The following is a 13,287-nucleotide window of genomic DNA, read 5'->3' as shown; positions in this document are numbered from 1 at the left end:
GCCTGGCAGGACCTTCCCTCTTTTAAAAATATTTTTGGAAGAATTTTGAATGTACACAAAAGAAGAGAGAATTGTATAATGAACGCACTAGCCAGCTTTAGTAATTTTGATGAGGACTTTTGGTAGGTGAAGTCTGGAGGAAGAGGTGCGGGGGGTAATATTCTAGTAGGAAGGAACAGCCCTTTGGGGAAAAGTGAGAAAGACATCAGCATATTCTAGAACCTGCCAATCTGGATTAAATAGAGGAGTTGTGGGAAATAAGTTGTTAGATTGGCACCACATTGAGAGTGACAGCTTTAAATGCCACACTAAGGTGGGTTCTCGGGTCATTTTAAGAAAGTATACATATAGAAAATCAGAGTTTGGAAATTGATTCACTTAGAACTGTCAGCCTTGGGAAGTCTTTATTTCCAGGGGTTCATGTATCTCCAGAGACTGCTATTTGGGAAAGCAGGAAATTATTTATTCCAAAAGGTTTGAGGAAATGTGTGCTGTCGGGGATGGTAGAGGAAACGATGTGGAGAGATGAACTTTGTTTTTTTTTTTCTTGAGATGAGAAAGACACATGGGAAGGAGGCCAGTTATAGCAGGTGGCAGGTGTTTGGTATCAGAGAACCTAGCTGGACAGCAGAGAGGCAAGGCTTTGAGATACAGATGGTCAGTTTACATGCAATCAGTAGGAAGGATGATGCACTCGCTTCGGACTTATTTCAGACTATAGTTCACTGATGATGTTAGACTTACTGAACTGAAGGTCACCTTGTGTCACCATTTCATTTTGTGGATCAGAAAGCTGAGGTCAGAAAAGCTAGAACCTTTCTGTCTTGATTCTGTGCCCTTCCTGTTACCTCAGTTACCTCTAATACATCCTTTGACATTGGACCTTTAGCCATTAACTCCACCCTTGAGATTCTGGTAAAATATCTTAGTTTCACAAAGTTCTTAACTATTTTTCACCTATAGGTTTTCAAGTTACTAAATGGCCCAGTTCAGAAATTTGGCTGAAATTCTAATAAATGGTCAGAACACTGGACTGAAAACACCTTATTAGGGTTGTTTTGAGGATATGATGAAATTATATATATGAAAGACTTTAAGAACTAAGTGGAGGTTTATTTTTCCCTCTGCAATAGAGTTGCTAATCATTCTGCTTTTTCACGGGGGTGTGGCTAGAGTTGGTTATGAGAATAACATAGAACCTACTGCTAAAATAACATTTTAGAAATGCCCAGTTTCTGTAAGCTAGAATTCAGTTTTGGGGGACGTGGATAGTACCATAATTTTAAAAATGATAATGGAGCCTGACAATATGATTTCAAATTTGGTTCTGCTACTTTTTTATAAAAAAAACTGATTTGAAAGAGAGAGAGGAAGGTGAAGAGAGAAACATTGATGTGAGAGAGACACGTCGATCACTTGCCTCCTGTATGCACCCTGACTGGGGATCAAACCCAAAACCTGGGTATGTGCCCTGACAGGGAATTGAACCTTCAGTCTTCTGGTGCACGGGGTGATGCTCCAACCAACTGAGCCACACTAGCCAGGGCTGGTTCTGCCACTTTTTAAATCTTTCCAAATATCAACTTCCCCTTCTAGAATGTAGAGATAGTTTTCAGGATTAACTAAGATAATGTATATGAAGTACTTATCCTTGTGCCTGGCACATATTTGAAAATGTAGAAAACAAGATTAATGAGCAAATAAATGAGTCGACTGCATTTGTGCACTCAGCAAACATTTATTCTACTCCTCTGGATCCTTAGCACTGTATTAAGCATCACAGAGGATATAAAATAAGCAAGAAATATATTTTATTTCTCAAGTAAGGAACATAAGTGATAAAATCGTAACTTCCTATATTGCAGATTTCAAAGCACTTCCACATTCGTGTTCTGAGAGTAAAGTTAATGTTGTATTTTATTCATGAAGGAAATACGGACACCATTATTTATTGAATTATCTAAGGTCATATAGTAAATTCACACTAGAGAGCGTATTAGATCGTTCTCCAATAAAAGGGATTGAGTGTATTCATCTAATGACAAAGTCAACAACTTTGCAACTAAAAAAAAGGGGTTTGAGTATACAGAGCACACTACATTGTATTGAGTGCTTTCGGTGGGCCAGATGCTGTGCTATATACTGAGGATTCAACCAGAGAGGAATAAGAAATGGCCTTTATTTTGGAGAAAGTCATAATCTGTTCTGCTAGACACAATTGCCATAGATGATGTGGTAAGTGCTATGAAAACATAGCATGGGAAACATGTAATTCAGTTTATGGGAGTCCGGGAAGTCTCAGGAAGAATGATGGAACTAAGTCATGAAGAGTAAGAAAAGGAGTTTTTAGGAAGAGAGACATCCTCATTGTTATCACCTTCCATGTTCCCAGGCAGTGTACTAAGCTCTTTTATATATATAGCTCGTGATCATAAAGGAATAGAATTTTCCAAAGGACTTAGCATTTTGAGGAAAGAGTGAGTTTGTTGGTGTTTGTGGCAGGGGAGTAGCTTGGAGATGGCTGGAGAGGTAGATTAGCTGTTCCATGTAGTGGCCAAAGAACAAGGTGATTTGGGAAGCAATCAGTAGGATTTACAGATGTATGAAATGTTAGAGTTAATGGCAAATCAGAGCTAGAGCCCTGTTTTGACCTTTCCATTCTGTTGTCCTGTCCAGTAGTATATCTCTAATATGAATAATGAGAGGACATTATGGGTGGGATTACTACGGCCATGCTGATTTGTAGTCCCATTGTTTTTGAGTTTTTTGTAGGTAAACGTGCTTTCTCTTCCTTTTTGGGTATTAGAGAAAAATTTTGGAAAATTGGAAACAAGGAAAGAGATGGAGAATATGGAGCTTGTTTCTTCCCTGGAAGATGTTCTGTGGGCCAGCAACCTCTAATATATTGTGCTCGCCCTGGCTCCAGGATGTGGGAAGTGAACTTTGATGGGGAAGTTCTAAGTACACATCAGTTTAAGAAACTCCTCTCATCGCCACCTCTCCCTGTGATTACTGTAAGGTAAGGTAATGATTTGTATGGCTGGTAGGTGGTATTTGAGGAACTTTCATGGAGGGGTTGGATTGAAATCTCTAATATTCTGTATGTGTTAAAGATTTTATTATGCCTTTTAAGAGTGAAGTAGGATTTTTATCAAAAGATTGAGAGAGCCCGGCCGGGCGTGGCTCAGTGGTTGAGTGTTGACCTAGGATCCAGGTGATCGGGGTTCGATTCCTGGTCAGGGCTCATGCCCGGGTTGCAAGCTGGATCCCCAGTCGGGGGTGTGCACAGCCGATCAATGACGACTTTCTCATTGTTGATGTTTCTATCTCTCTCTCTCCCTCTCCTTTCCTCTCTCTGATATCAATAAAGATATATTAAAAAAAAAAAAAAGATTGAGAGAAACCAAAAAGTATCAATTATCTTTCATATAATTTAAAGCAAATTGAATAAGGGCAGATGCAGTTAGGCTTTTGGGTTTGTTTGGAGGCAAAAATTTTCCTATATAACATGCTTTTATGTTGTGACAAAATTATTAATAGATGTATTTACTTCCTAGATCAGAACCTCAGTATGATCATACAGTTGGATCCTCCCAGTCTTTGCCTTTCCCCAAACTCTTACATCTTAGGTAAGTTTCTCCCTTTGATCCTTAAAACATATACACACACACACACACACACACACAACTTTTTCTCTTTGTTTCTTGTTCAGGGACAGTTATCTTTTTAAGATTGTTATTGTATTAAATTATTTTTAGAAAATTAGGAAATGACAGTGTTATGTGAAGTGTTCTGTGTATGTGAGGAATGAAAAAATCATAGAACTATGCTTCGTTTTCTGTTTTGAACTGACCTAAACTAATTGGACAGTTTATCATTGCCAGGGAACTTCTGACAGTTAGAGCTAAGAGGTACAGGTATGCATTCATTCATAACCTCCCCTACCTGGTGTAATGTTACAGTTAAAGCAAGTCTCAGTCTGAAGTCTGCTGCACATATGTATGTTTCTTAGCAGGCAGGGACAAAAGTAGTTGTAGAACTTGTAAGCTTGGTGAAACTTCAGTTCTTGGTCTTTAGGTACTTTGACAAGGACCTTGCATGAAAGATTCAGCCGGTCATATTTTAATATCAGTGTTCAGTTAGTCTTCTGGTTGGATTAGATGCAAACGTCCATTATTAAGTGGCAACACAGAGTGTGACTAAAGGCTGTCAGCTACTGGGCTTGCCATTTCTTATACCTTGTTCTGCAAGCATGGGGATGCCAGTATGATTTCCAGCTGATCTATGTGCCTGGAACTCTACTTATTTCAATAATGGAAAATTATTTGGTTAATACCTAATATCTCTAATGCAGATTCAGAGAATGTTATTTAGAACTGGTTATAGGTACCCTGGAGTATGGACTCATGATTGGATTTTTTTCAAAGGCTAACTGCTCTTAGATTTTTTTTTAAACACTTGAAATGTTAACTGATTGCCTCTAACCAGTGTGTGTATATGTCTCACTACCTATACTGAAGTATTTAAATTGTAGGCACCATAACCCTTTCATAAATCCATAATGCATCTTGAAAATTACTGGAGAAAGACAGCTATTTTTTTGCTCACAGTTAGATAACATATCCTAAAAACTTTTTTTATGGCGCTTAGCAGTTTAAAATTACATATTCATGCAGTATTTATGCCTGTCTTACTCCTAAACAGTAAACTCTGTGAAGGTGCCATATATGTTTTATTCACTATTTTATTCTCAGTGCTTGGTATAGTGCCTGGCATCTAAAGACACTTAGTAAATGTTTGTGGATTTTAGTGTGATATGTGGTATAGGGAAGTCCCTTACCCAAAAGTATGTTTCTTATAAAGAGGACACAGTCTGCTTGGTTTTGCTGGTAGAGCCATTATTCCTTTGAGTTAAAGCTACGTAAAGCTTCCATTACAGTTTCTGCCATAGCAAACAAAGCCCTTCATGATCTGGCTCTGCCTACTCCTCAGCATAAGCAATAATTAATGCCACTTTGAAGCCTTTGCTAGCTGCTAATGCGGCTTAGACTGGGCACTTATTCCTGTGCACTGTCACTGCTTGTTCATTCCTAAATCATCACCTCTATTTCATTGTACTATAAATACCTATCCCAGCACCAGGTTGTCAACCCCTTTACTATGGGTGCAGCGCTAGGCACATATAAGGCTCTCAAATAGTACCTAAATTAAAGAATTCAACAAAGATATTTTTGAGAAACCGTGATTAGGAGGGCTTTTGTTTCTGTTTATTATTTCCTACCTGTATACTTGTCTTATGGTAACCTTTACTATTATACCCACAAATCCCACAAGAAAGCAAACTTACATACTTTGTTTCTTTTGGGTACACTGATATCACTTTCCCTTCTTAAACAATGCTAACAGGCTTGTGTTCAAGTCTGTTTATTATCAGTGAAGGGGTAAGGGGATAAGGGATATATAAATTACAAAGTATCAGTTCTTATCTATTCCCTTACCCCCCCTCCCCCAATCTAATCTAGATTGCTTTTCCTAAGGAATCTTTCCAAGCTGAATATCAAGTTCAGTATCAAAATCATGATCCTGTGTCTCTTTACTCAGGGATCCTCTGGCCGCTCATTTTTTCTCCTTTGGCTCCTAAAGGCAGCCTTCTGATTTTACTTACTTTGTACTAAGATTCTGGCCATATCTTTCATCTTTGTGACAAAGATTACTTTGTTACACAATTTGGGTCCTACATTGGCAAAATGTTTAATATTTGTGTTAAATATCACTCTTAGTTTCATTGCTACATGGTACAACTTTTAGTATTCCTGGGGGCATTGAAAAAACAAAGTCCCTGTTCTCAAGATTATATTTTGTTGGAGAGATGTGGTTTAAGTCTACAAAAAATCTAACAACAGTATCAAAATAAGAGTTGTGACAGTGCAGTGTATGATTAAATGCCATATGAGCAGGGTTGACAAGAGATAGGTTGGGTACGGAAGAAAAGTGATGTCTGTGAGCCATCAGAGAAGGACTTTAGAGGTGAGTACAACTTCTGCTGATCCTTGGGAGCTGGCTAGATTGAGAACATTATAAGTTGGGGAATGCCCTGGTGTGGGGCAAGAAGCAGAGATTACCAGTGGTATATAAAAAATAGCAGCCTTGAGAGAGTAAGTGGAATATATGAGCAAAGGAGTATAGAAAGAGATGAGCAGAGATGAATAGTCCCAGGGCTGGAACTGGGAAGGAAGGTGGACCAAGAAAGTGCAGTATCCCAGAGTCCAGGGAGGCGAGATTCAGGAAGGAAGGAACAGCCAGCAGGGTTGGCCCCTGCTTAGGGATCAAGAAGGGAAATGAGGAAGGGTCTTTGGGTTTGGCAGTTAGGAAATCTGTGTCTTTTAGAGAATGCAGTTAAGTGGAATAATCAGGATTCCAAATAATAGTGGGTGGGTTAGTGAGGATGAAAGGGAAGAAGTAGATTTTGTGAGGCGTAGAGAAAAAGTCTAGGTTTTGGAACCAAATGGTCCTTGGTATAAATTCTGACTCATGGATTCATACTGAATGGCCCTGGGCATATATTTTCATGTATCTGCACTTCAGATTTAAAAAAAATTAGGGATAACACATTTATCTTGAGTTGCTACAGGGTTAGATAATTTAAGTAGAGTCTTTAATAAAGCTCCCCGCACATAGTTGACTGGGAGTTTTTAACCTTTTCTTGCTTACACACAACCAAGGATGTCAAGATATTACCATCCCTAAAAGCAGCTCACTAGAGCAGTGATTGGTGGGGAGGTGTTATGTTTAGTCTTTGTTTTAAATGTACCTCTGTTATACCACTTGGGAAGTTTAGCAGCTTTAACAAACACCAGGAAAGATACCGGATTTTTAAAATGTTTTCCTAGAGGATATTTAGCATATATAATTGAATTTTCCCTAGTTTGGCATTATATAACTTTTTTAAAGCAGTATGTTATTATAGACAGAAAAGAGGTTTTGAGACTTGATTGGCTGATACACTTATATTTTCTTTGTACAGGATGGTTTGACTTTTATAGCTAATGTGAGGGTCTGAATTCAGGGAATTATATCATAAACTTATGTATCTGAGCGAACTAGAGTTCTCTTGACTCCTTTTTCTCTTGCAGTGAGCATTGTGTGTTGACTTGGACAGAAAGAGGAATTTATATTTTCATTCCTCAGAATGTTCAAGTTCTTCTTTGGAGTGAAATCAAAGGTAATTATATTTTTCTTCCTTAATGTAACTTATAATCTCATGCTTGTGAAAGATTGAATTATTATAGGACGATTCTCCTGTAGTATAAGATGTAGAAAAATAGAGCAAGGTGCCATTTCTTTTAAATGTTAACATCATAGGTATTTCCCTTTGTAAGGTAGTTCACAAGCATACATTTGTAAATTTGTGTTCAGTTGTTTAGTTTTTCATGCCTTTTAAACTTTTTATTTATTCTTAAATATTAGTAACACTGCTAAGGATCAAATGGGTGAATTTCTCCCCACCCCTACCTTATCCTGAATCTGGACTCCTATTGGAAGTCTTTCCTTAACTCCTGTTTTGTGTCTCAATAGTTTGGGGTTCAGAAAAGTCCTTGTGGGAACAATAGCCATTGTATATGGCTGAGACAGAGAAAATCAGTCTCTCTATTCTTTTGGTTAAAACCAGAAATAGAGAAGTTTAGCTTTTTTAGCATTGCTGCTCAGGGAGTGTATTTGACTTTTGGGTCATTTTCTGCTTTGTAAAAACAAAAAGAGAAAGAAACCATTACTTACTGATCTAATCAACATCTATTTCTTGTGGATTAAGTACCTTAAGGGTTTCCCATGAAAACTAGTTTGTTTTTCTTTTTTGGACTTTTAAAAATTGACATACATTGTGTAAGTTTAAGGTTGTACAATGTGTTGATTTGATACATTTATATATTGCAATATGATTACCATCTTTTGTGGTGAGAATACTTAAGATTTTAGTCTCTTAGCAACTTTGAAGTATATAATACAGTATTGTTGACTATAATCACAATACTGTACATTGGATCTCTAGAATTTATTCATCTTCTAACTGCACGTGTGTATCCTTTGACCAACACACCCCAATTCCCCCACAACCCCAGTTCCTGGAAACCACCATTCTAGTCTTTCTATGAAATGGTATTTTTAGATTCCATATGTAAGTCATCATATCAAAACTAGTTTTTAAACTCCTTTTGGGATATTCTACTGTTAAGTACTTTCATGATCTATTTTTCTGCATACTGTATGTTGATTTACATAGTATGTTAAAATCCATTCATTGACATTAGATTGTAACTCTCAGAAATATCATAGTCTAGTCTCTAATGTAGAGTGCCCTCTTTTAAAGTCCCAGTTCCTTTTCACAGAAAATAGCATTTTAAAATTGGATTTTAGATCAGAGAGATGTATTTCTTTCTCTGTTATCTTTTATCCTTGTTTTTTAGAATAGTCTCTAAAATATGATTTCTTCATTTAAATGCAAATATAAAAAGATGAAATTCAATTAAGGCAAACATATATAAAATGTGAATTTGTTAGAATAATTTCAGCCCTTGCAAAAATGGAAAAGGAATATTTGTTGAATCTCCTGTATGTTCACCTCTGTCATTTTTGTAGATATTCAGGATGTGGCTGTCTGCAAGAATGAGCTGTTCTGTTTGCATCTAAATGGGAAAATCTCACATCTTTCCCTCTTCTCTGTGGAACGCTGTGTGGAACGCCTGCTAAGGAGAGGCCTGTGGAACCTGGCTGCTCGCACTTGCTGTCTTTTCCAAAATTCTCTCATTGACGGCCGAGTGAGTCAGAGAGCTTACATGTTCATCTGGGTTTTTAAAACCATCCTGGCTTGCAAGATTGTGCTACAAAGTTTCTTGGCTTAACTAGCCCTATATGATCTACAGATAAAGCAGCAATGAATTCCCAAAAGAAGAGCATGACGAATAAATCTAGGGATGGGTGGAGGGTAAGAAAAAGGGTATACTTTCTATTTAAAAAAAAATCAAGTTTACCCACAAATTTATTTGAATTTCAGACCTTGTTTTAAGGGGGATGATTGTGCATACAGTAAGTGTCCTAATTAAATTCTTAATTCCTAATATAATTCTCATTAAGTCTTTCAGTAGCTTGTTAAGCCTTTTTAAAGCACTTCTGAGGTTTTATGTTCTATGTTAGACCTCTTTCAGTGTATTGCCATTTGAATACAGACTTTGTTACATGTAGTAGGCTGTTTTATCAGATTTCTGCTTACCCTTCTATTAGGGAAGAAAGTCTTTGACCGTAGATAAGTTGGAGCATTTGAGATCTCAGCTGGACCTCACAACCTGTAGCGATTTGGCTTCTCAACTAGAAGAACTGATCTTAAAATTTGAACCTTTGGACTCAGCTTGTGGCAGCCGAAGAAGCTCCATTTCATCACATGTAGGTGCTCTCACTTGCTAAGGGTTTTCTGTGCAGTAAGATTTTCTGCCTTAGGCTATACTCGCCTTTGGATCCCCAGACTTATCTTCCTTTCCATAAAGTAGATTTTGCTGGGGGGGTCATGAGGGGGCTTTCTTTCAGCTGTTGGACAGCCCTATGACGCCTCTGTTTAGGCTTGTCTTGGAGCTGCATTTTGTTTTGTCATTTTAAATTATATTTTCTTCTCAAATGCACCTCGTAGAGCCTCCAGCACAAGTTAAGTTGTTCCTAATATGGGATTTTAGATCCTTCATGCTAATTTGAGTGTCAGTGCAGCTCAGGATTGTCTCATTCAATCCCCACCCTCACCCACAGGCTCTATGGAGACAGCTAGAGAAACAGCTGTGACCCAGCTGCCAAGAGTCTAGGTCTTACCAGCTCGTCCTAATAAGCCATAGTTGTTATTATTGACTTGCTGCTTTTACTGTTGATTTTTCTCTTAAAAAGCTATATTGTGTTATAAAAGAAAGTTTTATTTTGATTTTTTTTGGAATTCGTTTTGTTTTTAGGAAAGTTTCAGCATCTTGGACTCCGGTATTTATCGTATCATTAGTAGTAGAAGAGGCAGCCAGTCAGATGAAGATTCTTGTTCCCTTCACAGCCAAACCCTCTCAGAAGATGAGAGACTTAAAGAGTTCATCTCACATCAAGAAGAGGACCAGCCAGATCAGGGTTGCAGCTCCCATGGAAATGAAGGTGATGAGTTTGTCTTTCATTGGTTGCAGATGTGAAGCACTTATTTTCTGTCACTTCTATTTGCCAGGATTATCTCATGCATAGAGTTTTCTATAAGGTGTTCATAATTTTTATTATGTTGATAGACTTTCCATCCAGACCTATAGATCTGCTCACCAGTAGAACAGTGGATTTGTGTTTAGTTATTTGCCCCCCACCCCTAACCCCTCATGTTTAGGCTGACATTGGTAAATGCTGGACAGGTTAAGAAAGGTGGTCATTAACCAAAAGAGTGGGAGAATTTTATTCTGACTAACCAAATTATTTTTCATCAGGAGTGAAAAATCACTACAGTTTTGGGGCCATTGCCTACACTTTTTGATGTTTGAGCATTCCTGTGACCGAACTGTTGAGAAGAGATTAATAGAGACTCTAAACTTCCTTTTTGACTTATGGGGATTCAGGGTTAGTAGGAAAATGAAGGTACTTGCCTGAGTGTTTTATATGTGGACCATCCCATGCATCTTGTAAGCCTGTGTTCTGCTCATTTGTATCTGGGTCAGTTGTGAGTTTGGTATTGAATCCTTCATTTCCTTTGGTTTATTTATTTCAGAATTTCTTTAAAGATTAAAAAAATTCCCATGTGCTTAGATACTGTTTCTTTTGCCTGATTTCATTCATCAGACAGCGTTTCTCATGTTCCAGTGACGCTTGAGACAGATAAGAATGAAACTTTTCTCCCCTTCGGCATTCCATTATCATTTCGCTCTTCATCTCCTCTTGTGTCTCTTCAGGCTGTCAAGGAAAGGTAAACTAATTAGTCTTGTCATTTAATACCATTCTGGTTTTACTTCGTTTGTCACCTTAAGTACTTTTGTGCTGAGAATGGAAAGACATTTTAAATGAAAAAAGAAAAAAAAAAGTAAGTTATTTCTCATATCACCTGTTATATGGAGCTGTTAACTTCTCGTTTCCATCTTGGGGAATTTAGCTTGCCTGTTTGTTTGAGTAGCTGGATATTTGAGTTGTTATAGATGTGGTTTTTTAACCCACAGACAGCAAAAGTTTAAAAAGCTGATATATTTCTCATCCCTCATTGGAATAATTTCCATATGTCATTAGTCATTTCATTTTTAAAAAATTTTATTTATTGATTTTTACAGAGAGAGAAACATTGATTTGTTGTTCCACTTATTTATGCATTCATTGGTTGTCTCTTATATGTGCCATGACCGGGGTTCAAACCTGCAACCTTGGGGTATTGGGACAGTGCTCTAACCAGCTGAGCTACCTGGGCAGGGCTGTCATTAGTCATTTTTTGATCATTTCTCAGTTTGGGCTCAGAATTAGACATTTCAGAAGTCTTTCTAGCTACTCCATGGAACTAAGATTGGCATGTAAGTTTGAGAGAGAAGACTGTACTGTTACTTAACTGCCTATCTGTCTTACTGGATACAAGTTTTGCTTATTAAGAAGAATATGTTGTGACTAGTTGGCAGCTGAGTTTCATGAAGATATTCTGTTAATTCTCTGGCCAGATTGGGGCAGGTGGTCACGTGGCCTCCTTTGCTTAAGTTGACAGAAACATCACAGATACAACTGGAGTTAGAGACCTTTTCTGTAGCACTTAAGGCAGTTTAGTAAATGAAGTGAATCCTTATAATATTGTACATTTTACGTGAACCTTATGCAAAATATGTAGTCAGTTAGGGAAGTTGCTGTAAGCAGTCTTTATTAAGTCCAGGTTGCCTTTCTGAAACTAATTGGAAAATACAGAACTAAGTATTGAATTTTTCATTTTTGTCAATATGAGGTTTTTTTTCATATTAGTTTTTTGGTATTTGACTTCCAGTGTTTCTAGCTTTGTGCGTAAAACTACTGAGAAGATTGGCACCCTTCATACAAGCCCTGATCTGAAAGTGAGACCAGAGCCCAGGAGTGATGAACAGTTATGTGAAGAAGATGTGAGTCCAGTCACCTGCCCAAAGGAGGAAGACACTGAGTAAGTTCTTGCATATAAATCTGTGTGAATTCTGGAGGAGTCATCTGTCACTTTGAAGAAAGCCATAGGCTATGCCCTATTGGAGAAGGCAAATGTATGACCCTGCTCATTGTTGATTGTTGGTGTAGCTCATAAAAATTGTGAATACCACAAATTAAGTGTTGGAAAATTACATTTACCCATAGCAAATCTGTTAAGACAGAGTTTTAATTTAGCATCTCTTCCATTCGTCTCCTGCACAGCCTCCTCCCTTCCAGATCTCTTCAAACTTTTTAGGTGTTAGAGAAGGAGTGTTAAGTTAAGAGTAAGATGACCAAGGATCTAGGCCTTGTCCTGGCTCTGCTTCTGACTAATGTATGATTTTGGGTAGGTCACTAATGTCCTCTGGCCTGTAAGATGAGAGCATTGGTATTGATGTCTTGCCTTGTACCTTCTTAGGTATGCTGCTGGTGGCATAGTCCTTGTTCTGCCACAGTATGAAGTGCCTTGTCTATCTGGTCTCTGCTTTATCTCATAGTTCAGGGGATCTGAGCATTAAAGGCAAGCAAGCTCAGCACTCATTCAGGAATTGAGAGACCCATACGTCCAGTGTGCCTGGACAGTCAGATGAAATAGAAGGTATATTATCCTCAGAATAACTTCGTGAATTCATATATTTATAGGAAAAATGTACAGATATTGCTGTGGCATTTAAGGCAGCCCTCGTTCTGACCTTAGCTCACTTTCAAGCCTCATTTTTTACCGTGTCCTTCCAAGCACTCTAAATTCCAGTCCTGTCGGGGATCTGGGTGTGTGCACCTTACTATCTTTTTTCGTGTTGTTTCTTCTACTTGCAGTACTTCTCCCCCATTTTTTCTAACACAAATGCCACTTCCTCACAAGAGCTTCCATTGATTGCCTAGTCAGAACAATTGTTCCTATTTTTTGTGCTTTCATACTACTGCGTTTGTGCTGCTCTTTAGTATTCATTTTATTCTCCTTTATATTATAGTTAGTTGTTTGCATGACTTTCTTCCTGACTTGAGCTTACTCATATTGAGGCCAGTGACCATTTTGTATACTCATCTGTTTAGCTAGTGTAACATTAAGTACAATACCTGCAGCTTTGTAAGCACTTAGAAATATTTGTCTAAGGA

General features: G+C 37.8%; 1 protein-coding gene across 10 annotated transcripts in view; it reads left to right on the top strand.

The window, feature by feature from the left end:
• HPS5 (HPS5 biogenesis of lysosomal organelles complex 2 subunit 2) overlaps window positions 1–13,287 on the top strand; it is a 34,161-nt gene that overhangs the window by 9,578 nt on the left and 11,296 nt on the right. For 8 of the 10 annotated variants that reach the window (XM_081155667.1, XM_081155661.1, XM_081155665.1 and 5 more), the window contains 8 exons: window positions 2,807–3,019; window positions 3,558–3,629; window positions 7,134–7,222; window positions 8,635–8,813; window positions 9,277–9,435; window positions 9,984–10,170; window positions 10,834–10,957; window positions 12,002–12,151. In XM_081155667.1, coding sequence (XP_081011793.1) covers window positions 2,807–3,019; window positions 3,558–3,629; window positions 7,134–7,222; window positions 8,635–8,813; window positions 9,277–9,435; window positions 9,984–10,170; window positions 10,834–10,957; window positions 12,002–12,151 — 1,173 coding nt within the window. The remainder of the gene's footprint in view (window positions 1–2,806; window positions 3,020–3,557; window positions 3,630–7,133; window positions 7,223–8,634; window positions 8,814–9,276; window positions 9,436–9,983; window positions 10,171–10,833; window positions 10,958–12,001; window positions 12,152–13,287) is intronic. The other 2 variants (XM_081155662.1, XM_081155670.1) reach the window with 1 other exon arrangement.

Source organism: Miniopterus schreibersii, assembly GCF_964146895.1.
Source record: "Miniopterus schreibersii genome assembly, chromosome: 12".
Classification (NCBI taxonomy): Eukaryota; Metazoa; Chordata; class Mammalia; order Chiroptera; family Miniopteridae; genus Miniopterus; species Miniopterus schreibersii.
This window is presented reverse-complemented; position numbering and strand designations above follow the sequence as displayed.